The sequence below is a fragment of the Rhincodon typus genome, chromosome 29 (genome assembly GCF_021869965.1).
Source record: "Rhincodon typus isolate 14 chromosome 29, sRhiTyp1.1, whole genome shotgun sequence".
Lineage (NCBI taxonomy): Eukaryota > Metazoa > Chordata > Chondrichthyes > Orectolobiformes > Rhincodontidae > Rhincodon > Rhincodon typus.
Window position 1 is genome coordinate 9,723,917 of NC_063360.1, and position 24,509 is coordinate 9,748,425.

The 24,509-nt window shown below is 39.2% G+C and overlaps 1 protein-coding gene across 2 annotated transcripts in view; it reads right to left on the reverse strand.

Moving 5' to 3' along the window:
• Positions 1–24,509, reverse strand: part of sh3gl1b (SH3-domain GRB2-like 1b) — a 69,353-nt gene that overhangs the window by 6,184 nt on the left and 38,660 nt on the right. For both annotated transcript variants that reach the window (XM_048614069.1, XM_048614068.1), the window contains exons 7-8: positions 22,516–22,619; positions 4,295–4,422 (exon numbers count right to left, since the gene is read on the reverse strand). In XM_048614069.1, coding sequence (XP_048470026.1) covers positions 4,295–4,422; positions 22,516–22,619 — 232 coding nt within the window. The remainder of the gene's footprint in view (positions 1–4,294; positions 4,423–22,515; positions 22,620–24,509) is intronic.

Genomic DNA, 24,509 nt, shown 5'->3' on the forward strand with positions numbered 1-24,509 from the left:
CCAGCTCTACACCTTGTTATCTCAGTATGAGGAATGTTGCTTGCTTGCAGATTACTTTGCAATACAATACTCTATTTCTCCTGACATCCACTTTTTTTATGCAGGAGGGACAACATTTTTTCTTTGAAATACCGCAAGATATATGGCATATTTGGAAAGCTATGTATGGTAGAAATTCTGGTGCAGAATTAAGTTTCTGTCAGAGCTAGTTTCTGACTAGAGATCAACTCTAATTCCATTTCCCTGTTCTTTCAACTGCTCTTAAAGGTGATCAACTGGGTTTCAATAGCTGAATACAGTAATGCATCCCATATTCTAACATGTCTTTTGTCGGGAAAATATTTAAACCGTCCCTTTATGTACTAAGGTTCATTCCACCAATTCACCAGTGAATATAAACTGCCTAAAAAGGGCTCACTAAGCAGCCTAAACCTGAAGTCAGATAAATCTAAACAGGTCATTGACTTGAATACCTTCACAGTTTTCCCCACTGGAACATATTTTTTAAATGCCATTGATGGTTACATATCTTTCATTGGGAGCAACTTGAGAGGATAAACAACATACAGGAAATGAAATGAAGACTGTACTGAACATTGACCTGAACACAATTTTCTTTTGCTACTGAGCATAACAACTAGAGCATCATAGAGACTCGGTAACACAGGGATAGACAGCAACTGTCTGTGGCTTAGATCAGCAGAGGATGAGGGGAACGCAATGTTCACTTTATGGATAGCTGTTCAACCATCTGAATTACAGCTGACAAGGCAGTATATGGATGCAATATCGTAACCATATTGCTAATTGTGAGACAGAGAAATAAATATTATGGTCAGGAAAAAGATACACATTCATTCTTTCAACTAGTTTGGGGATGGATGAATCAGAGACCATAGTTCTTACTGCGAGTACTGCTATCTCACAAAATAACCTTTTTATGTAATGTTAACAGTACATTATAATCTTAACATTTTTCTTTTCTTTGCTCATGCAATTGCTGACTCTGTCTGATGTATAGTTCTATTGGCGCCAGCAGCCTTGCTAGCATTCCTGGCACCTTGCCAAGTGGAGATCCTTTACAGTGAGTGCTGGCAGGCAAAATGACAGTGGAAAGCATCACAGTTGAGCTTGATATTGAACATCAGTAGACGACACCAAACAACTGTTGTCCAACACAACAGCCATGAGACAACGACAGGAACCTTCTACCCTCCTAACCCCAGTATCGCAAGGCTAAATGTAGCACAACCATACAGAAGGCATTAAGTGGGGCCCTGTGGTCTTTAAAAATGCATTTCAATAGTATTATTGCACTGAGACTCTCAAATGGTTACTAGAAAAGTTACATATTTTTCCTCAATGCTGAGACAGTCACCAAGATTATAACTATTGAATAAGTCAAGGAGTTGAAACATTCTGATATTGTTGGTTTTTGAGGTGTTTAAGAATAGCTTACCGACTGTGGAACTCCTGTCAGGGATGAATTTGGAGGGTGGTCATTTAATCAGGCAGCAGAGTGTGGTTGGATCCCTTCTTCCAATTGTTCAATTTCAGTCTGTGGCAGGAAGGTTCATAAATAGCTTTCATGCCTGGACATTAAAGTCTTTAATTGACAATTAATGCCCTCAAGAGCCACATCGTCTATTCCTTGTATTCAACCAGCAGCAGGCGAGGGAGTAGCCATCCAGGAAAGCCGGAAAGGAAACCCACATGTTTCCAGGGGAGGGAAGAGATGTTCCTCATTCAAATGCACTTAGTATCTAATTCAGGGATCCAGTTTCGAGAAGTAGTGAGGAGACCTACTAAGAGCCAACTCTTTCTTCTGAAAGCACAGAGATGATAGTCTAAAACTGTTCAGTTCAGAAGGCTGTAAGATACCTAGTTGAAATATCAGGTGATGTTTATCAAGTTTCCATTAAGCTTCACTGGAAATGTGAATAGGCCCAGGGCAGAAATGTCAGTTACCCTGACATCCATTTTGTTTTCTTTCAGTTTTCCTCTCATTTTTTGCTTTCAGTCAGCAACACACATGTTCTAAGCATACATTTTTATACCTTTTCTTGTCCCATCACCATACCCTTTGGTCCTGGAAGAATAACTCTTTCATTTTTCAATCTCTTCTGTCTTCCACCCTATCAGAGACCTTCCTTTCTCCCCTGCTGAAAACTTATTATACCTCTAACTTTACTCAGTCTGATAAAAGGTCACAGCCTTGAAATAGTAACTCTCTGCAAATGCTGCCATAACCTGTTGAGTATTTCTAGCATTTTCTGCTCAACTCCCAGAGACCTTCTGCTCTGCTTGGATCAGTACCTCAATGGCTCTTTCAAAAAAAATGTTCCAGTGGGGGAGAAAGTTAAGGTAATCAAGTAATTTACATGTAAACATTTATCCTTGTTGTGCAGATGTGAAGTACACAGCAGCATTAAGTTGTAGATGAGGTGATGGGTGGGAGATGGGATTTCATTTATGTGCTTAATTATCATAAACTACATTTTTGAGAACACGACTTTGTAGCTTTGTTAAGGCTCAAACAATTAGGCAGATACAGTAAACAGACTAAGAAAATAATCTCTGAAAATAGACGAATGGGTGGAACAATCATTTTGCACACAGCTCAAGGCAGCAGCTCACCAAGATCTTCTCCAAAATGGGGGATGGGGGATGGGGGATGGGGGAATGGGGGATAAAAAAAAGTTCAACTACATCTGGATTCAAAAAAGGACATCTGCTCAAAAAAGCAGGAGAATGATTGATGTTAAGAAGTTCACCAGAGATGAGTTTACTGCACTCTGCAGATTAATAACATAATCCAACAGACACACTTAAATGAAGGAACAGAAGTCACTTTCATATTGATCTAATGTTGCTAGCTGGTGATACGTTTGCCAGATGTTACTAGAGTCCAAGGCAGCCCTAGCAAAGCATAAAGGCAGCTAAAATTCAGGCATTTCTCCCCTCTTTATCGACAAAACCTCAAGTTCATAACAACATTGACAAACTCTCTGGTCTTTATGACCAGATATCAGGAGTGTAACTACTAGTGCCTGGATAGTAATTTGAACTTTTGGCCAAAAATAAAATCAAAGGAAATCTATTTAGTAAATATTGGTTTCCAGGAAATGGAAATCAGGGAGAAAACTCTCCCCTGGTTACAGTCTTACCTAGCACTTAGGAGGATGGATGTGGTTGTTGGAGGTCAGTCCTGGAGCTGAAATGACACTTCTACAGGAGGTCCTCAGGTTAGTGTCCCACGCCCAACCATCTTTAACTGCTTTATCAATTACCTTCCTTCCATCATGAAGTCTGAAGTGGGGGTGTGCACTGATGACTGCACAATGTTCAACACTATTCATGACTACTCTGGTAGTGAAGCAGCCCATGTCCAAATGCAGCAAGATCTGGACAATATACAGGCTTGGGTTGACAAGTGGCAAGTAACACGTGTACTACAAATGCCAGGCAATTACCCTCCATTAAGAGACAATCTAACCACCACCCCTTGACATTCAATGGTGTTATTATCACTGAATCCCCCACTGTCACATCCTGGGGGTTACCATTAACCAGAAACTCAACTGGACTCGCCATAGCAATACAACCATTTGAACAATTCATTCAGTAAAATTTATCCAATCTCATTTTGGTTGAGGATTGAGAATCTACTTTAATTCTTGCTAAGTTTCTCACCTGTTCTCACAAAGGGACACAGTACCACAAATGGTGGCTACATTCTAGCTCGTTACCAGCAGCTAACCTTCATGTACAAATCTTGATAGGAAATTTGACTTGACAAGCAGTTTGACAAAAAGAGTGCATCACAGTTTAACCTGGTACTAAGCGCATTGTGCATTCGCCTTTGCACTTATCAGTGGGAAATCCCTGTTTAGCAATCAGCATCAGTAATCCTGGCTGATCTTTCTTCTTCTTAGATTTGAACTGTTGAACTTAGTTTCAGTGCCTCGATTACAACCTGAGTAGAGATCTGATATCTCAGCACTGACAAGATCAAACAAACAGCTTCCTAGTTTTCTAGCTCACTACCAGGCTGCCATAATCTTCTTAACCTGTCCCTCCTTGATATAAACCCTGCTGCTGAGTATGTGCGGATCTTCCACTTTCTCAGCATGCTGTCTGCTTTACTGTAACATGGCTCAAAGAAAATAAACAATTCACAATGACTGGGGTGAGGTGACTTTGAAGAGCTTATTGACCGAATTGATCAGCTAGTTAGTTACTGCTGTGGCTAACACTGCATAATGACTACAATGAGCAAAGAAAATTTGCTTACCCTGTGATTTTGTCGACCCGCTATAAGAGAAACCACCATTGGAATGGTCTGCATCTCCATATTCGGTGTAAGTGCTTCTTGGCTTGGGCTGATATTCACGTTTGGGGCGACCCGAGGCATCCCGTATCCTGTGTGCAACAATTAACTGTATTAGACAAAGTCTTCATCACAGTTCATATTAAAATCATTACAATACATTGTTACCAATTTACTACAATAATCCCTCAGGTGCAGCGGGGAGCACAATTAGGTATACTTGGACTATGTAAAATTTCATTATTATTAACTATAAATTCATTGTACCACTATCACTTGCTTTGAGGGGATAGTGGGGAAGCTAAGAAAATTTTGATAAATCAAAAGTTCCCTTTAAGCAGGTGGCAAACAGATCAACAGGACACAGACTGCATAAAGCAACTGAAGAGTTTTGGATACCAAGTCACAGGGGAACAACCCAGAATACAGACCAACCACAAGGCTAACTCTCAATACCAGAGGACTAAACTCTCAAAATTGGAGAAATTAGGCGGCTTTAATTTTGAAATAAGGCAAGAGGGTTTTATAGAAGTACAGTGCACTAGATGCTACATGGTATAAAGTAAATCCAGGAGCACTATTTCAATGTAAACTAAGCTCTAAAGCGGGGAGGAAAGAACAGGCTAAAGTCATTAGGTGATCAACAATTCTATGAATCGAAAACTTATTGATTAGACTACTTAAATAAACACTAAACGTCCCATCCTAACTTAGGCTATAAATGATGGCATAGACTGGTTGGGCCAAATGGTCTGTTCCTGCGAACAATATCCTAAGTAATAAAACTTAGGATGGTCCAAGTAGATTGGAAGCTAGCAAGTGTAATACCAATATTCAAGAAAAGGGGAGAAAGAGGGAGAGAAAGACCAGAGAACTAGAAGCAGCTAAGAATGGGGATAAACACTGCAATCTTAAGTTGGCAATCTGTGACTAGTGCAGTACAGCAAGGGTCAATCCAAATTAATGACTCAGCTACTTTACTCCTGGTTTCTTGATCCAAATTTGCTTTTGATACAAAGCTAGGCAGGAATGTCAATACTAAGCACATAAATGGATATAGACAGGTTAAGTGAGTGGGCAACAAGGTGACAGATGGCATACAATGTAGGAAGTGTGAAGTTATTCACTTTAGTAGTAAGAGTGGAAAAACGGAATATTTTTAAGGCAGCTTATAAGGCATGAAACTTGACATTCTGAGGCACTTGGACATGCGTTTACAAAATACAAAAAGTAAGCATGTAGGTATAGCAAGCAATGAGGAAAGCAAAGGCATGTTTGCCTTTATTTTTATATTTCAACTGCAATTCAATAAAGAAGTCTTGCTGTAAGTGCATATGGCTCTGCTGAGATCACCTCTTCAGTACAGCATGCAGTTTTGGTCTTCATATCAAGAAAAGATATCCTTGCATTTTAAGTGGCACAGGAACTATGCACTAGATTGATTTTTTTGGATGACAGGATAGTCCTACAATGAGATGCTGAGTAGATTAGGCCATTCTGACTGGAGTTTTGAATAATGTGCTGAGATACAATTGAAACATAATGATGAAGGATTTTGACAAGGTAGATACAGAAGAATTTCTGTATCCCCGAGTGGGGAATTGAGTCTCAGGATAAAGGGCCAATCATTTAGGACTGAGCTGTAGAAATTCCTTCACTCAACTGTTCTTGAGAATCGTTGGAATTCTCTAACCAGAAGCATTTGAATGCTTCATTGTTGAGTATCTTTGAGCTAAGACAGATTAGTGGTATCCCTCCAAATCAAGGAAAATGGGGAGCAGGGACCTAGGCGACGTCAAAATCAGGATCAGCAGTGATCATATTTAATGGTGGAGCAGGCTGAACCAGTTTCATTTGGTCTACTCCTGTTCCTATTTCTTCAATTCTGCTCTATGGGACCCACCAAACATTGTTACTTCTGGGGAAAATAATAAAAGGCAGTATGCATCAGGGTCCAAAGACTGCAGATTTCTTCCTGCTTAGGTCTGTGGTAAGCCCTGAGCAACCTCTTTACTTTTGTAAGTTTCCTCCCACAGCAAGACAACAAACATGTACCCTTATGATTGTGGAGATAACTATCGATGCAAAATATCTTGCGCTTGGTATATAATTTACCAGAACATTCAAATCAATCAAATAAAAAGAATTGCATATAGATAACATCCAATCACATCTCTCAAAAGGCTACAGGTGCACCTAATTATTTTTACATGCAACGATGTATGCCAGCAAAATTGCAGTAAATTTGTGTACAAGATCCCTGAAATAACTAAGTGTAAACAATTAATTTCAGGTAGTGTTTGCCGAATGAATGTTGGTCAGAAGAGATGGAAATGCCTAATCCTCCTTTGATGGAACTGTGCAAATAAGACAAGACTTGCTTTTGTTAAGACTGGTTATCTGATGGTTTGCAACTCCAACAATACAGCACACAATCAGCACTGTTGCAGTCTAGACCGTAAGTGACCACGGGTAAAGGCACTTTAAATGTCCACTAATTTTGCACACTATTCATTACAAGCAACTTCTAGTATTTTTAAAGTATTTCTCAGCAGGGCCGTGACAACAATAGTACTGAAGACTTGTGCTCCAGAATTTGCCACACCCCTAGCCAAGCTGTTCCAAACAGCTACAATACTGTCATCTACTGATAATGTGGAGAATTGCCCAGGCTCGTCCTATACTCAAAAAGCAGGACAAAATCAGTGAAGTGATGGAAGGTGTCATCAATAGTGCTATCAAGCAGTGCCGGCTTAGCAAAAACCTGCTCACTGACACCCAGTTTGAGGTCTGCCTGGGCCACTCGGCTCCTGACCTCATTACAGTCTTATTCAAATATGAACAGAAGAGCTGGATTCCAGAAGTGAGTGTAATAGGCCTTGACATCAAGACCGCATTGGACCGAGTGTGGCATCAAGGAGCCCAAGCAAAACTGGAATCAATGAGAATCTGGGTGAAAAATCTCTTCTGATTGGAGTCATACCTTGCACTTGGGAAGATGGTTGTGGTTGTTGGAGGTCAGTCATCACAGCTCAAGGACATTTCTGCAGGAGGTCCTCAGGGTAGTCTGGGCCCAACCATCTCCAACTGCTTCATTAATAACCTTCCCTCCATCATAAGATCTGAAGTGGGGATGCTTGTGTTTTGTGACTTGTCATATACTGAAGCAGTCCATGTCCAAATGCAGCAGTATCTGGACAATACACAGGCTTCGGCTGACAAGTAACAAGTAATATTCACTCCACACAAATGCCAGGCAATGACCATCACCAATAAGAGACAACCTAACCACTGCCCCTTGACATTCAATGGTGTTACCATTACTTAATCCACCACTAGCAACATCCTGGGGTATACCACTGACCAGAAACTCAACTGGACTCTATATAAATACAGTGACTAAAAAAGCAGATCAGAGGTGAGGAGTATTGTGGCAAGTAACCCATCTCCTGACTCCCCAAAACCTTGTCCACATTTTCAAGGCACAAGCTAGGAGTGTGATGGATACTCCCCACTTGCCTGGATGAGCGCAACTCCACAACACTCAAGAACGAAAACAAAGTTGCTGGAAAAGCTCAGCAGGTCTGGCAGCATCTGTGAAGGAGAAAACAGAGTTAATGTTTCGGGTCCGGAAACCCTTCCTCAGAACCATCCACAACACTCAAGAAGCTTGACACCATCAAGGACAAAATAACATAGTTGGTTGCCAACACATCCACAAGCGTCCACTTGCTACACCACCAACGGTCAGTAGCAGCAGTGTGTACTGTCTACATGATGCACTGCAGAAATTCACTAAATATCCTTAGACAATATCTTCCAAACCCACGACCACTTCCCTCTAGAAGGACTAGGCCAGCAGATATATGGAACACCATCATCTGCAAGTTGCCCTGCAAGTCACTCACCATCCTGAGTCAGAAATGTATCACCGTTCCTTCACTGTTGCTGGTTCACAATCCTGGAATTCCTTCCCCAAGGGTGTTGAGCTCACCACCACCTTCTCAAGGACAACTAGGGATGAGCAATAAATGTTGGCCAGCCACCAATGCCCATGTCCAACCAGTGAATAATAAGCAAAAAGAAAACAAACATCAAGCTGCTGGATCCAAATACATTGTTTCTGGAATGGACAAGTTTCACTATGGTATTTCTGATCTATTAACAGAAACTGATTTCAGTTAAAAAGGTATGAGCAATCTATGTATAACACTTCTATTCTTAGGACAAGTGGCACTGCAGCAACTTAGTGTAACTTTCCCAATATTACATATGAACTTTATGTCATATACATGCACAAATAAAGCCGATTTATGTGGTATTTACAGCACAAAAATAGGTCTTTTGTCTCAAAAGATACCTGCAAGCAATCGTATCAACACAAGCTGATTTTAACATTTTTAAAATGAATTGTGACAAGCAAGGGGAAAAACACTGCAATGTTGCAACTCAATCGTAATAAGGCTACCAAATTAATTTTGCAGATTGTTCCTCTCACCGGAATGCAAATATTTGTGAGCCTGAACTTATCTGCTGAGGTTTTAAGCAGACACTAAAACAACAATTGGGACTTCAACAAAACAAAAAATCAAGTAGAATCTGTTTTGTTCTTCCAATTATTATTCCTTCTGTTCTGAATGTGGTCACGCGGTCTAGAATATAGCTGCACAGACCAACAAGCCACCCTGCTCTACATCACCATCTCTCCCAGCTGCTTTGTGCTTCATGTGCAGATGTGGATAAGTATCTATTGATCATTCAAGCATGAGAGAGGCCCAAGCAGGAGTTTGATGCTGTTCTTACTAGATTTGTTTTCCAGTTGTGGTTGCTGGGTAGGAGTTTGAAATCTTGCTATATTAATATTTTAATCAGGGCCAGCAAATGTTAAAACAAGTTCATTCTTCACTCACATAAAAAGAAAGTGCAGGAGAAACTCAATGATAGGGCTAGGGTTATGGACTCTGTGCATATTTAAGGCTGAAATAGATAGCCTTTTGATCAACAGGGGTATTAAGGGTTATGGAGAAAACAAAGTACAGTGCACACGAGCAGTGTTGGATCAGCCATGATCCTACTGAATTGCACAAGAGGCTTGAGGACTGAAACAGACTCCTCCTGTTCCTATTTCTAATGGTCTTAAGATTTGGCAGGCACTATGGATAGAAAAACAGAGTTAATATTTTGAGTCCAGTATAACTCCAGAAAATTCGGAAGAGTCTGCTCTGAAGAGCCACACTGGGCTCAAAATATTAACTCTCCTTCTCTCTTTACTGATTTTGCCGGAACTCCTGCACTTTTTGTTTTTATTTCAGATTGTTAGCATCCATAGTAAAAATATAAGCAAAATACTAAGTTTTTTTCACTAATTTGAAATTTATCCACATTGATTTGTAGTTTATAAGACAATGAAGTTTCATCTTGTATAAATGAGATAAATAGAAATTCTCAGTATGCTGCTAATTTGGTTTCCCATGCAAACTAAATTACATAGGACACAATCAACATTTATGTTTTTATTCTAAACTTCGACGTGGTCAGAACGCAATGGTACATATAATTGTTAAAAAGTGCATTCCATAAATTTGGTCGATGTACCTTCACAACAAACTGCTAATTAAATTTAGCACCAGGAATTGGGAATATGCTGTCCAAATGCAGCCTCAGTTATACAACATCACTTCTTACATCTCAATATAAGGAATTTACAATACTATGGCATGCTATAGCACTGCACACTATTTCACAAACCTGAATAATCCCTTTCTATCAGACTTAACTTTTCCCCTCAACATGCACTAATAATGGCGAGAAGTCCATGGCTACTAACAGCTGCCCATATCTTACTCAAACATAAATACTTTGCCCATAAGCTTTAAAAGTAAGCTATTCCTCCACAAAAGGCTTCACAACCACCTATCATTCATATGTCTGCATGCATCATTGAATGCTAGTCACTTGCAGGAGCTGATTTTCAATTTTCTAAAATACTGTCACCAAGAGCCAAATACAATTCTGAAAACTCCAAGCTGAGATCAAACAGTGTGAAAATGGAGCAGAGTGGGACCTTTTGCTGAACAGTTCACTAACAATATTTTAGTTAAGATCCGTAGCTTGGCTGGTGGCTGGAGTTGTTGGTTGGTTCGCCAAGCTGACTGATTTACATGCAAACGTTTTGCCCCCCTTCTAGGTGACATCTTCAGTGCTGTCTAGCCTCCGTTGAAGCGCTGTTGTTCTGTTCTATTCTGAATTTATATGGTCCAGTCTGTCATGGTGGGTAGTTCTGTTTCTGGTTTTGCTCCGTAGTGATGTGTAGATGGGGTCTATTTCAGCATGTTTGTTTATGGCACCAATGGTTGAAAACCAGGCTTCCAGGAATTCTCATGCTTGTCTTTGTTTTGCTTGTCCTGGTACTGTTACGTTGTCCCAGTTAAACTGATGTCTTTCTTTGTCAGAGCGAATAGAAAGGAGGGGCAGTTGGTCGTGCCGTTTTGCTGTGAGTTGGTATTCATGTATCCTGATGGGGAGTTTCCTGCTCTTCTGTTCTACGTATTGCTTCTTGCAGTTGTTGCATTATATTTTGTTTATCACATTTGTCCTGCTCGTTGTGGGTATGGGGTCTTTGGTTTTTTTTAGAGTAGCTGACGAAGTATGGCTGTTGGTTTGTGTGCTATCATTATTCCAAAAAGGTCGTAGGAGTCTTGTAGTCAGTTCCAAAACATTTCTAATACAGGGTAGGGTGGCCATTGTTTTGGGGCATAGTGTCTTCTTGGTGTTGTTTATTTGCCAGGCATCAGTGGATGAAGCTGTTAGGATACCCATTGTTTGCAAAGACTTGGTATAAGTGTTCTTCTTCATTTTTGCGTCACTCCAGGATGTTGCAGTGTGTTATCGCTCATTTAAACAGAGTCTTGACACAGCTCTGTTTGTGGACGCTGGGGTGCTTACAGTTGTAATTCAGGATTTGGTCTGTGTGTGTAGTCTTTCTGTATACACTTAAGGAATTCACCGTTTCATGTTTGTTCCACCCTTATGTCTAGAAACGGGAGTTGATTGTTGTTCTCCTTTTCCCTGGTGGACTTGATCCCAGTGAATATGTTGTTAATAAAGTGGTGTGTTTCTTCTAACTTTGCTTGTTTATTGATCACAAAAGTATCATCCACATACCTGACCCATAGTTTAGGCTGGATCTGAGGGAGGGCTATGTGCTCAAGTCTTTGTGTAACAGCTTCTGCTATAAGACCCGAGATGGGTGAACCCATGCCATTAATTTGTTCATATACCTGGCCGTTGAAGAGAAAGTATGTGGGAAGGCATAGGTCTAGTAATTTAAAGCATAGTGTCCCTGCTGATGGTTCCAATGGAGGTCTGTGCTTTCGCATTGTCTAGAAATGTGACCACTGTCTTCTTTGCTAGTGTCATGTCAATAGAGGTGAATAGTGCCGTAACATCGAAGGAGATGGTCATTTCATGCTTGTCGATTTTTATGTTTCTGATGTTATTCAGGAATTCCTGTGTAGGGTGTATGGAGTGGGTCGATCGTTAGTGAGGTGTTTCAGTCTCTGTTTAAATGAGCGATAACATACTGCAACATCCTGGAGCTAGGCAAAAACGAAGAGGAACATCTATACCAAGTCTTTGCAAACAATGGGTATCCTAACAGCTTCATCCGTCGATGCCTGGCAAATAAACAACACCGAGAAGACACTGTACGCCCCCAACACAACGGCCACCCTACCCTGTATTAGAAACACATCGGAAGTGACTACAAGACTCCTACGACCTCTCGGAATAACGATAGCAAATAAACCAACAGCCATACTTCGTCAGCTACTCTAAAAAAACCAAAAACCCCATACCCACAACGAGCAGGACAAATGTGATGTACAAAATATAATGCAACAACTGCGAGAAGCAATAAATAGGACAGAGGAGCAGGAAACTCACCACCAGAATACATGAATACCAACTCACAGCAAAACGACACGACCAACTCTCCCTCCTCTCTTTTCACTCCGACAAAGAAAGACATCAGTTTAACTGGGACAACGTAACAGTACCAGGACAAGCAAAACAAAGACAAGCATGAGAATTCCTGGAAGCCTAGTTTTCAACCATTGGTGCCATAAACAAACATGTTGAAATAGACCCCATCTACACACCACTATGGAGCAAAACCAGAAACAGAACTACCCACCATGACAGACTGGACCATATAAATTCAGAATGGAACAGAACAACAGCGCTTCAACGGAGGCTAGACAGCACTGAAGATGTCACCTAGAAGAGGGGACAAAACATTTGCATGAAAACCAGTCAGCTCGGCGAACCAACCAACAGTTCCAGTTCACTAATTGATTAGCACTGCCAACTGAGTTAACAATCTCAAGGACGTTGCAGAATAGCACTGCCAAAACAATGGCTTAGTTTTCTTGACCTTACGAGGGAAACATGCTATTTGGGGAGGTTTTGAAAGTTAAAAAAAAATTACACTGAGTGGCAAAATTGGCTCAGAGGCCTTTCCATAATAATGATTCCATAATAATAATAATGCTTTAGAAGCAAACTCAGTTTTGTCTGTACACATAATCCAGCATTTCTTCATGCTTTCTCCAACATAGAAAATCTAGCTTAAACCCCAACATTCATGAAATTCCTTATATGATATAATTGCTATCATGGCGATTTAGTTAAGGGAAAGTCAGTTCAATATTTTGAGGTACAGGCAAGACAGGGAGGGGTGTAAAAGAGGTGGTGATGTTGCAATATTGACCAGGGAGTCAATCACTGCACTAAGAAAGAATGATATCTTAAAAATTCCTCAACTGAGGTCATATGGCTAGAAGATGAAAACAAAAAAAAAGTGTGCAAACACATTGTTGAGAGTGTACTACCCACCACCAAACAGTTGGAGTGACAGAAGAGTAGACATGTAGGTACATTTCAGAGAAGTGTAAAAATAATGGAGTAACAACAATAAGAGATTTCAACTTCCTTCTTTTTAACTGGAACAGACAAAGGCTTGGGAGCGGGTAGAATTCTTAAATTGTATCTAGAACAGCTTTTAAACTATCACAAAAGAATTCGTTCAAGAGAAGGGGAAGTGCTAGACCTAATGTTAGGGAACAAACCAGCCAAGTGGTAGAAGTGTCATTGAGGTGCACTTCGGTGATATTGTCCTTAACTGAATAAAGACTAAAGGTAGTCACGGAAAGGAAAGAGATGGATCAGAAACTAAAGGTTCTGAACTGGGGGAAGGCCAATTTCAATACGATAAAACAAATTCTGGCCAAAGTGGTTTGGATCAGCTATATGTAGGAAAATCTACATCAGATCAGTAGTAGTCTTTCAAAAAGGAAAAACTATGCAAGGCTAATATGTTCTTATGAAAGTGAAAAGTGGGACCATTGGGTCCACAGAACTCGATGTCAAGGAATGTACAGGACTGGATAATGTAAAAAAGGAAGCTTATACAATTTAGTGGGGACTCAAAACACTGGAAGCTTTCAAGACATATTGAAAGTTCAGGGGGTTACTTCAAAAGGAAATTGAGAAAGCAAAGAGGTGCGGTCAAGAAAAAGTAGTGGTATCAAAAGAAAGTGAAATCCACAGGCATTTTTGAAGTATATTAGAGGCAAGAGGCTAATCAGGGAAAGAGTAGGCCCATTAGGCTCCAAAGTGAAAACTGTGTGGAGCCATAAGATATAGATGTGATTTTAAATGAGTATTCATTATTGAGAAGGACAATGTAGGTATTGAAATAGGGAGAGTGACTGTGACATACTAGAACAAATTACAACTGAGGAACAGGAGGTATTAGCAGTTTTAGCAGGCTCAAAATTGGACATGTCCCCAAACCTTAATGAGATCCATCCCAAGTGACTATGGAAGGTAAGGGAGAAGAGATTGCAAGGGCTAGACATGAATTTTTAAATCCTTTCTAGCCTCAGTACAGCTAAAGTGGTACTATTTTTAAGAAGGGTGGGGTAGGGGTAAACAAGGGAACTACAGGCCAGTGAACGTAACATCACTTGGATGAAAACTTCGATGAAATTCTGTGGGACAGAATTAATCTTCATTTGGAGAGGCAAGGATTAATCAAGGATAGTCTGGAGATCACGTCTGACAGGTTTGATGGAGTTTTCAGTGAGTTTACTACGTACGTTGGCGACGGTAGTGCAGTTGATGTAGTCCACGTGGATGTCAGTAAGGCTTCTGACAAGGTACCACATGGGGTTCTAGTAAAGACGACAACACTTCATGGGATGCAAAACAATTTGGTAGATTAGATCCATTATTGGTTTAGTGGCAGAAGGCAGAGGGTGATGGTCCAAAGTTTGTTTTAGCAACTGGATGCCTGTGTCCAGTGGCATATTATACGGCTTGGTGCTGGATCCCTTGCTGTTTGTACTGTTCATTAATGATATAGACACAAATATACAACATTTGATCAGGAAACTTGCAGACGACATGAAAATTGGCAATGTGGTAAATAGTAAGGAGGAAAACCTTAATTGACAGGATTATATAAACAGGTGGGTCAGATGGTCAGACAGTAGCAAATGGAATTTAATCGGGAAAATTGAGAGGTAATGCATTTTAGTAGGATTACCAAGACAGGGAAACACACACGAATGCTACAACTGTAGTAGGCACAGAGAATCAGAGGGACACAGGTGTGCTTGTCCACAGATCCTTGAAGGCTAAGAAGGCATATGGGATATCTGCTTTTATCATTCAAGGCATACAAGAGCATGAAGTTGTGATGGAGCTATACGAGATGTTAGTTAGGCCACAGCTAGAGTACTGTATACACTTTTGGTTGCCATACCATAGGAAGTACATGAATGGACTTCAAAGGGTGCAGGAGAAATTCACCACAATGTTGCCTAGCTGGGATGTTTTCATTAAGAAGAGACTAGATAGACTGGGGTTGTTTTCCTTAGAACAGAGAAGGCTGAAAGGGGACCTGACAGAGATGGAAAAAATTGAGAGACATACAAAGGGAAGATTGGAAGAAACTTTTCCCTTACAGGACGATCAATAAACAGGAGGCATAGATTTAAGATAAGCAGCAGAAAGTTTAGAGGGGATTTTTACCAAGATGACGGTGGGTCTTTGAATCCACTGCCTGAACTATTACACTATTTTAGTAGTATTCAGGTGAACGCTTGAAATACAATAGCCTACAAGGCTATGGGCCACATGCTGGACAGAAGGACTAGAGGAGATAGGTGTTTGATCACTGATGTGGACATCTTTGGCCCAAGGGCCTTTTTCCATACTGTACAATTCTATGATTCAATGAAAACAGCTTCCAGCTGCAGTCATATATATTAAAACACTGTATATTGCGTGCGCGTGCATGACTCACCAGCTCCAACATCTGCAGCAAATTAAATTAGGTTGATGGCATGTTTCTTAACAAGATTTGATGATACATATTCAGTACTTTTGCAAACTACCAGTAGTTTCAGGATAGCACGGAGAAATAAAGAAATGAAACACTAATTAAAAAGTCAGGAGAGGGCTTATACAGACTATAAAATTATTTAAATGCTAAGGAGAATTTAAGATAATAACAAGGTTAAAAGCAGGTTAAGGAGTGCTAATGGGGGCAGGGAGAGAATCGAGAAACAGCAAACGGAAGAGTGAAATATTTTACAGGGATATCAGAAAAGAAACAGAATCATTAAAACCAAGGTTGGACTTCAAAGAAGAGGACTGGCAATTTGCAAAACAAGCAAAAATTTTTAGTAAGTACTTTGGTTTAAAAAAGAGCCAGTCCTGAAATTAACAAAAGAGAATTCAGTAATTTTATGAAGTTACAAAGTATGAAGTTACAAAGGCTGAAGAAAGATCAAGTTCAGTCACCCCAAGGGACAAATTCTAGGGTAATGAAGTTGAGACAGGAAATTGCTGAGGCCCTTGAAATATTTCAGGCCTCTACTGAATGTGGACGGTCCTGCAGGACTGGAGGCAGGCCAGTATTGTACCCCTTAATAACAAAAAGAGAGAGAGCTAACATAAGTAATTACAAGTTTAGCTAAACTCTACGTCCATGGTAGAGAAAATCTTGTCTTTAATTAAGGCTAAAATTACCATGTTTTTGGAGACTATAGTTAGAAGTAGCCCAGCCCAAAAGGGACAATCAGGCTTGAAAGTGTTTTCTTTTGTGGAGATAACAAGTGTGATAAATTAGAAATGCAGGGGAGTGCCCATGCATTTTAAGATATGCAAAATTATGAGTTAAGATCAGGCACATGAAACTAGCAGACAAGACGAAAAACCAGGAAGTAAGAATTAGTTGTAATGCAGAAAACATAGAGTGTAAAAAGAAGGCTTGAAAACTGTTGGCAGTAATCATGCCTCTGAATTCACTTGTTGATGTCTTCATTTCAATGTTGTTATGACTCCCATGGGAAAGCATAAACCAAAATTATGGAATGATCTCCAAATGAAAAGGTTACTGTTAAGTTACCACTTCTTGTAGCTTTTACTTGAAAACAAATTATACATGAATTAACATATGCCAGAAATGACCATCTCCAATCAAAGGGAATCTAACCACTATCATTTGACATTCAGTGGTGTTACCATCACTGAACCCCCCACAATGAACATCCTGGGGGTTACCATTCACCAAAAACTCAGCTGGACTCACCACAAATAACACAGTGGTTACAAGTGCAGGTCAGGCTAGGAATACTATAGTGAGTAACTAACCTTCTTTCCCCAAAGCCTGTCCGCCATCTCTAAGGCACAAGTCAGGAGTGTCATAGATGGATGGGTGCAGCTCCAGCAACACTCAAGAAGCTTGACAGCATCCAGCACAAAGCAGTCCACTTGACTGGCAACATATCTACAAGCATTCACTTCCTCCCCACTGGTGCTCAGTAGTAGCAGTCTGTACTATTAACAAGATGCACTGCAGAAATTCACCAAATATCCTTAGATAGTACCTTCCAAACCAATGACCACTTCCAATAGAAGGAAGAGGACAGCAGACAGATGGGAACACCACCACCTGCAAGTTGCTCTCCAAGCTACTCACTATCCTGTCTTGGAAATATGTCACCATTTTTTCACTGTCACTAGGTCAAAATCTTGGAATTGCCTCCCTAAGGGCACTGAGGGCTGACCTACAGAATGTGGACTCCACCTTCTCAAGGGCAGGTAGGGACAGACAATAAATGCTGGTCAACCAGCAACACCCAAATCCCATGTGTAAATAAATTAAAAAATAGACAAATGATATAATCAAATAAAAAGGAAAATCTCAATAAAGATATGCCTTAGGAAAACACAAGCACTCACAACATTCCCTGCACGATACAGCTTCACAATTCCACAATACACTTTTCTTTATTCACACATGGAATGTCAGGATTCCCATCCAATAACAGCTTTCACTTGTAGGTTTCAGAGGTATGATGTACACCAGTAACACACTTTTATACATCCTCCCTCCTTTGGGTCATGGCAGCTCCAATGGTGCAGCTTTCCAGTGTTCATTTTCACTGACTAACCATTAACACTCTCTTCACAGCTTAATCACTTCTGGGAAAAAAATACAACCCTTCAGCATTTCAGAGTATTCACACAGCTTTCCAGGTTTTCAATCATTTTGAGCCAGACTGCACAGTACTTCCAAGATCTCCCATCTCCTTTTTGCCAAACAGATAAATTGACCTCTTCCTGAATGAAATTTTTTTCCTCACAAGAAATCTGTGCCTCTTTCTGTCTCTTTGTCCCCATATCTGTATGCTCCACCTCCTCTACTTGTAGTTCTCTCATGTATCTACCAGTCAAACAGCTTCTGGTCTTAATTGTCTTCCTGTTGGTATTAATTCCAGGTCAGGGGTGAACAAGTAATAACAAAACAGCATTTCATTACTTTTGAGAAAAATACATTACAATTGATCCCATTACAATTGACGCAAACTCTGAAAAAAAATTTTTTTTTTCTGATTAGAGACATTTTAGAATAACATCTTTATTGTACTACTTTCAGATCATAGATCATCATGTATATCTGAATAATTTGGCTGGACACCTATATGTAATAGGGTTCAAATCTGCAAATATCATCAAAATAGAAAATACAGTTAACATTCTAGAATACTGAAGGAAGCCACAAAAAGATTTTGATGAGATGAGATAGTTCACATTATAATTTTGAAGTGATACATTTTAGTTAAATGTAAAATATTTATAGTTTGAATGGAAGTAGGTCCAGTGATGTGAAAGACCAAAAGTATTTGGGTACATAGGCTCACTTGGTATCAATGACAAATTTTCAAGTAAATGCAAAATACTGCATATGTTGGAAACTAAATTTAAAACAAAGTTCTGGAAAAACTCAAAAGATCTGGCAGCATCCGTGGAGGAAAAAACAGTTAATATCACTCTTCTTCAGAATTGGAGTCATCTTATATTTGAAACATTTACTCTCTCCATGGATGCTGCCAAACCTGCTCAGTTTCTCCAGCTCTTTCTTTTAATTTGTGACAATCTCAAACTGATAAAGATGTACAAAAGAAGCAATGGAATTTTAATTTATATCCCAAGTAAGAAATTCATATGGTATTATGAAGAGCTGATACAAGATCTAATTCAAGCTACAGGGCAGAGAGTCAGGTCCCATACTTAGGAAACTAAGTTTTAGAGAAAGGAAAACTCAGATTCACCAGCATTCTGAATGGTAAGATAAAATACTAATTTAAAAATCTTTAAAAATTGGGCCTTTTTGTTAGATCAACGCTGATTAAGAAGTTTTATAATTGAAGTTTTGATATAGGGGATAGGGCATACAGAAGTTATTTCCAGTAATTATGGGGCCTTGAACAAGAGACAATAAATTAAAAGATTAGGAGAAATATATTCAAACAGAAAGATATGAAGCTGTTGGTTGAAGCAGAAACTATACATCAACATTCAAAATTAGATTGAAGGTTGAAAGAACAGATGAATACAGAACCAGAAGCAGGCCATTCAACCACTTGAGCCTATCGCCACTTAATGAGATCATGGCTGATCGTGGCCTAATTCCATATAGCTGTCTTTGGCCCATATCCCTCAACACCTTTACTTTTATACGACATAGGAAAATGCACAAAAGAATATAGAAATTGATGGCTAAAAGTCATTGGGAATGTTTGCTTGCCTGGAGGATGAAAGGCAACATGCACTGATTGCTTGAGGCAAATGGCTGGTTCTGTGGAGTGACTTGTATCCACTCTCAAAGTGAAATTCAGAGCATTTATATTATATTGCTTTGAAACTCATTCTGAAAAGCCAATGTTATTGCCTGTGCTCTTTTAACAAATTTCCCATTTTGCTTGCTTCATTTTAAGAGTTATTTTTCAGGCTTGCTCAATCTCCCAATTTTCTAAGGCAGGATTGATATGTCTTTCTCAAAGTTAATCAATTCTTCTGTGTTTAAACAAGTTACTCAATTCTCCTTAATTATTTGAAAGGGTACAATTTCTGGATTTTAAATTCAAAGAAATTTGAGACTAATTGCAGAGGAAGGACTGACAATGCAATATACCACTCAAACATTAAAACATTTTAAATCCTTCTTTATAGGTGGGATAGCTGGTTAGCTTGTGGGCTCCATAATTCAATTAAAACTTGCTAAAAGAATTAGGCACAAGAAATACACAAATTGGGGCTCATGTCCTTACATCATTTCAATAGCGGTGAATTATCTGTCTAGGCACTCTGATTAATCATAGCATGAAGTTCACCAAAACAATTAATATCACAGCCCAGACTTCAAGGAAGAGGTAGAATTAATCTTTTGGCTTTTTTGGCTGACCAATGTTGAATCTGTATGGCATGTTATTTCAGCTAGAATATTTGAGGATATTGTTGATTAACGGCTCCATATGAAGACAGAAAAAACATAGGAGGCTCTTCTTGGTTCAAACCACCCTATTTTAGAATACTGAACGGTTGAGGGTAACAAAGGATTCTGGTTTCCTATACCATTTTTCTTACAAACATGTTGCAAGTTACAAGATTGATTGATTTCCATGCTTTTGTTCTTTGAAATGGTTAGGGCGAATTAACCAAAGTTCTGCAACCTAGCCAAATCGACAGTGGATACCCTTAATTCTCTTAAACTTTACTTAATCCATCTGATTATATTTTTTGCATGAGATTTAGCCGATCGAGCACTACTTATTCAGCAGGAGGACAGGGAGTCTCTTTCCCAGGTTAGGAACACCACAGTCAGTTTTGGACATGAAAGTCTGCTTGAGCTGACAGCTTCTAGCTTGAGATAGATCTACAAGCAGATTTTGAGTTTCTGGCTGTCTGTTTTAATAAAGATACACTTTAGCCACTAAGTAGCTGTAAGGAACAGCCAAGTCACCTCCATATTTTTAAAAGAATGAATATGCTACCGATTTACCTGTGCCACTGGTGCCATCAGTAGGATCTCAAAATAAAGGAGGAAAATCTCAAAACTCTAACCATATCTACAGTCTCACCTTTTTGGATCCCAAGAGTTTGTCAGACGCAGCAGAAAACAGGGCCTCACTCTGCTTGTTCATTTCCTACAAGCTGCAAATCTAAAGGGTTCCTTTCTCTGCATTTATCAATATTAAAAAGTTTTTCCTCACAAAACCACTCCTTCAATCAGAATTTAATGTAGAGGAAGGAAGGAAGGGAGAGGGAGACCAGAAAAACAAACACTGAAGGAGGGCAAGAAATAAACTGAAATAAGGCCATTGTTTTTCTAATTGCATCCATTTGGAACTGTGGATGTTACCTTTCACATACACAAGAGAGACACCAAGATGTGCTTCATGTTACACAAAATACAGGCAGAAATTTCCCCAAAGTTCAAAGATCTAGAGCAATTTCCTTTGAGCAGCTGTCCTTTTATCCTCCGTTTTTAAAGTAACCTTTCCTGGCTGACAATCCTATCACCAGAATGAAAAGTTTGCAATGAATCAGGCTTTGACAAAGATCCGTTTCCAAGGAAACTGATTCCAAACTGTACAACAGCAGGCATTCTGAGAATCTCACAGGAATTATAGCAGCCTTACCAGATAGAAATGGACTCTCTGCAAAGCCAAAGAATAACACATCGTGCTCAAAATTCAACATATTTGTCTCAAATTAATGGACAACCGCCCCTCTGACTGGATACAAGAAAAAAAAACAAACTAATCCTCAAGTGAAGTTTAATTAGTAAACAACTTCAAGTTCAGTATTCATTCTTGCTATTTTTACATTGTATTTAATAGGATTTTAGGGCTACCATTTTTTTTTTTTTAAAAGACTCAGACCTTGCAGAATCCTGTGTCAATCCCATGCTGTACTTAACAGACTTACAAAAGATGACATTGAAAAGATACTGAGATAACAAGGTGTAGAGCTGGATGAACACAGCAGGCCAAGCAGCATCAGAGGAGCAGGAAAGCTGACGTTTCGGGTCTGGACCCTTCTTCAGAAATTCAGAAATCCTACTATCACTAAGATGCAGAAGTTGTTTTAATGTTCATTGTAAATAAATCTAGGCATTTAGCAGCACCAAATTCCATCTGTTTGTACTCATGCATGACTCCTGACATAAAGCATCTCATGATAATTATAGCTAACACGCTTCACCATTTCTACACTTTGCAGAGGTTATATCCTATAAATAGTATCTATATTTACAAGAAGCACTTAATTGGTTGCAATGTACTCTGGCACATCCTGAGGTCATGAAATGTGTGACTTTTAAATCTAAATGTTTCTTCTATAATTGCCATTTTTGGGCTCAATTACTGGTATATTCCTGAAAAGATCATTAAAAGAAATTTCCATATTCTCAAATTGCAACAGTATCATGCCACTTTACTTAACATATTATTAGCCAGTCTTAATGTTTTACTATCCATTTGATTCTGATGGAAGTTACTTGTAATGATGTATGTTACTCAAATACCAATTTGTACCATTTCAAATGTACAGCATTTACATTGTGTTATTTAAAGGTGTATAGCACAAGTTGGCCAATGTTAGCTGGTATCTTAATTCAAAACCAGGCAGGTGGGGAGAACCTGTCTGCACCTTATTGTTCCAACACCTCCAAATATATTCTTACATTTATGTTAGGGGATACCAACAAAATACCCCCATCTCATAGGACAGCTGGATGAGGCTACTCATATTTGTTGTTTTCTTACCTCTCCTTTAGCTTATCAGAGAGCTCTTCCAGAATTTGCACAGCCTGTTTGTGATAGTCCAGTTGTGCCTCCACTAGGGCTGACATTTGAGTCACCTGCTCGATCTGGAAGAAAATTATCTATGTTTGGTTTAAGCTAGTTTAAAGTGATTGAAATTATTTTCACTCAGTTATATTCAGCAACTTATTCATTTGTCCTAAGAGGCCCACCTGTTCCAATACCTGTTCATAGAGATAATAGTGATTCATGCCCAAACAGTTTTACATTCAACAATTCTGAAATTTCTCCCCAGAATTAGCTCAGAATCAACAAACAAAAATCAGAAAGGACACTTTCATCCTGAGGCTAATAAAATGTTTTTGGGAATCTGTGTAAGTTTGTTCCATTTGAAGATATGAGAAATAAAAGGTATGGGACATCTCTACTTCATCCCAATGCAAACTATAGCCCTCAAGAGAGTATAGAGGAAATGCTGCAGTTAAGGATTGCAGTCCTTTGTGAGAGGGGTTAAAATGAGACCCTGTCTGTCCATTAAAACTGACATTATTTGAAGAAGTTTGTTCTCCTGACTAACATTCCTCTTTCCACCAATATTACCAAAATCACAGATTAACTATTGAGTCAGCCCGTTAGGATGTTGCTGCTGAACCATGGTCACTATGTTTTACAACACAATAGACAATGAAGTCCAAATGTGGTGCACTGTGTCAAATACTGTGGGATGTAAATGATAAGTTTTGACATGAATTGAAGTTAACTTCTATATCAATAGAATTTATTTGCTCTTCTATTAGACATCAAAAAAGTATGGAATCATCCACCGAATGAAATATGAAGTAGGAATATCAGAGAAGGGAGGAAGTAGCAGAAAGAAGTATTTGGTAACAGGATATTCCGGGATTACTTAGGAATTTTTCAGTATCAACAGGACAATTTCGTTTTTCGGATGTGACACATCTTGTATTTTAAATAATGACTTGGCTGAAGCCCTATATGAAGCAATCTGCAGGATTAGATCATTCCAAATCAGGGAAAAGCCAAACATTTATTATGCCCTGGCAAATGCTAGAAGCCTGGAAAGCTTTTCAATACAACTGTGGGAATTGTTGTTCAGCATAGCCAAAAGAAGGTTTTATGTTGTTACAATAAAAAAGTTGATTCATCATATATCTGATCAAATCTTCAAAGAGAGCCAGTAAATGTTCTTAGCACACTCACTAAACTAACTAGTTACTGTCCTTGCCTACACACAATTATTACCTTCATTGAATGGTTCTATAAAACAATACCATTTCCATTTCACATAAAGCAAAGGTATAATGGCACATTTAGTAACTCAGTTATTAGGAATAAACCTGTTAAAGCATTATTTTTCAACATATAATTTTCCTGAAATACTTTGCCTTTCCATCAGAAGCCACTGACCTTTGCGGAGATCATTACATTAGCTAAAAAAAAGTGTTATTAGACTAAGGGCTTCGGAGCTGAGCCTAGTTTGTTTCCTTTAACAATAAAATATACACATCCAACTTCTTGCAGTGGCACTGAACAATATCTGAAGCAGGAATCCGATTATGGACTTCAGTAAGTTACAGCAGAGTCAGGAGAGAACACATCCTGAATGATACACAGCCCAAGTGTGTTTGAGAATCTGGAAATTTAGAGTATGGTGGGAATTTGGTGCAGGGGGAAAATGTGCTTTCTGCATTTTTTTTTCGGTTCATAGTTTTTAAGGCCTTTTTTATGGTTTGTAATTTGTAAGGCCAAATACTTCAGCTTCAGCTGTGTGGAGAGGAAAAGTCAGCAACAGGATAAATTGCTGCCTAGGATCAGGGTCCCAGCACTTCAGCTTCAAACGAACAGAGGTACACGAGTCCCAGTTTAACAGCTACAGCTTCAGGTGTCTGCTGATTGGACAAACAAATCAGATAGTGACACAGGGAAGTGTTGATTGATTCATGATTTTAAAAACTGAATTTTTTTTGGAAGGGATT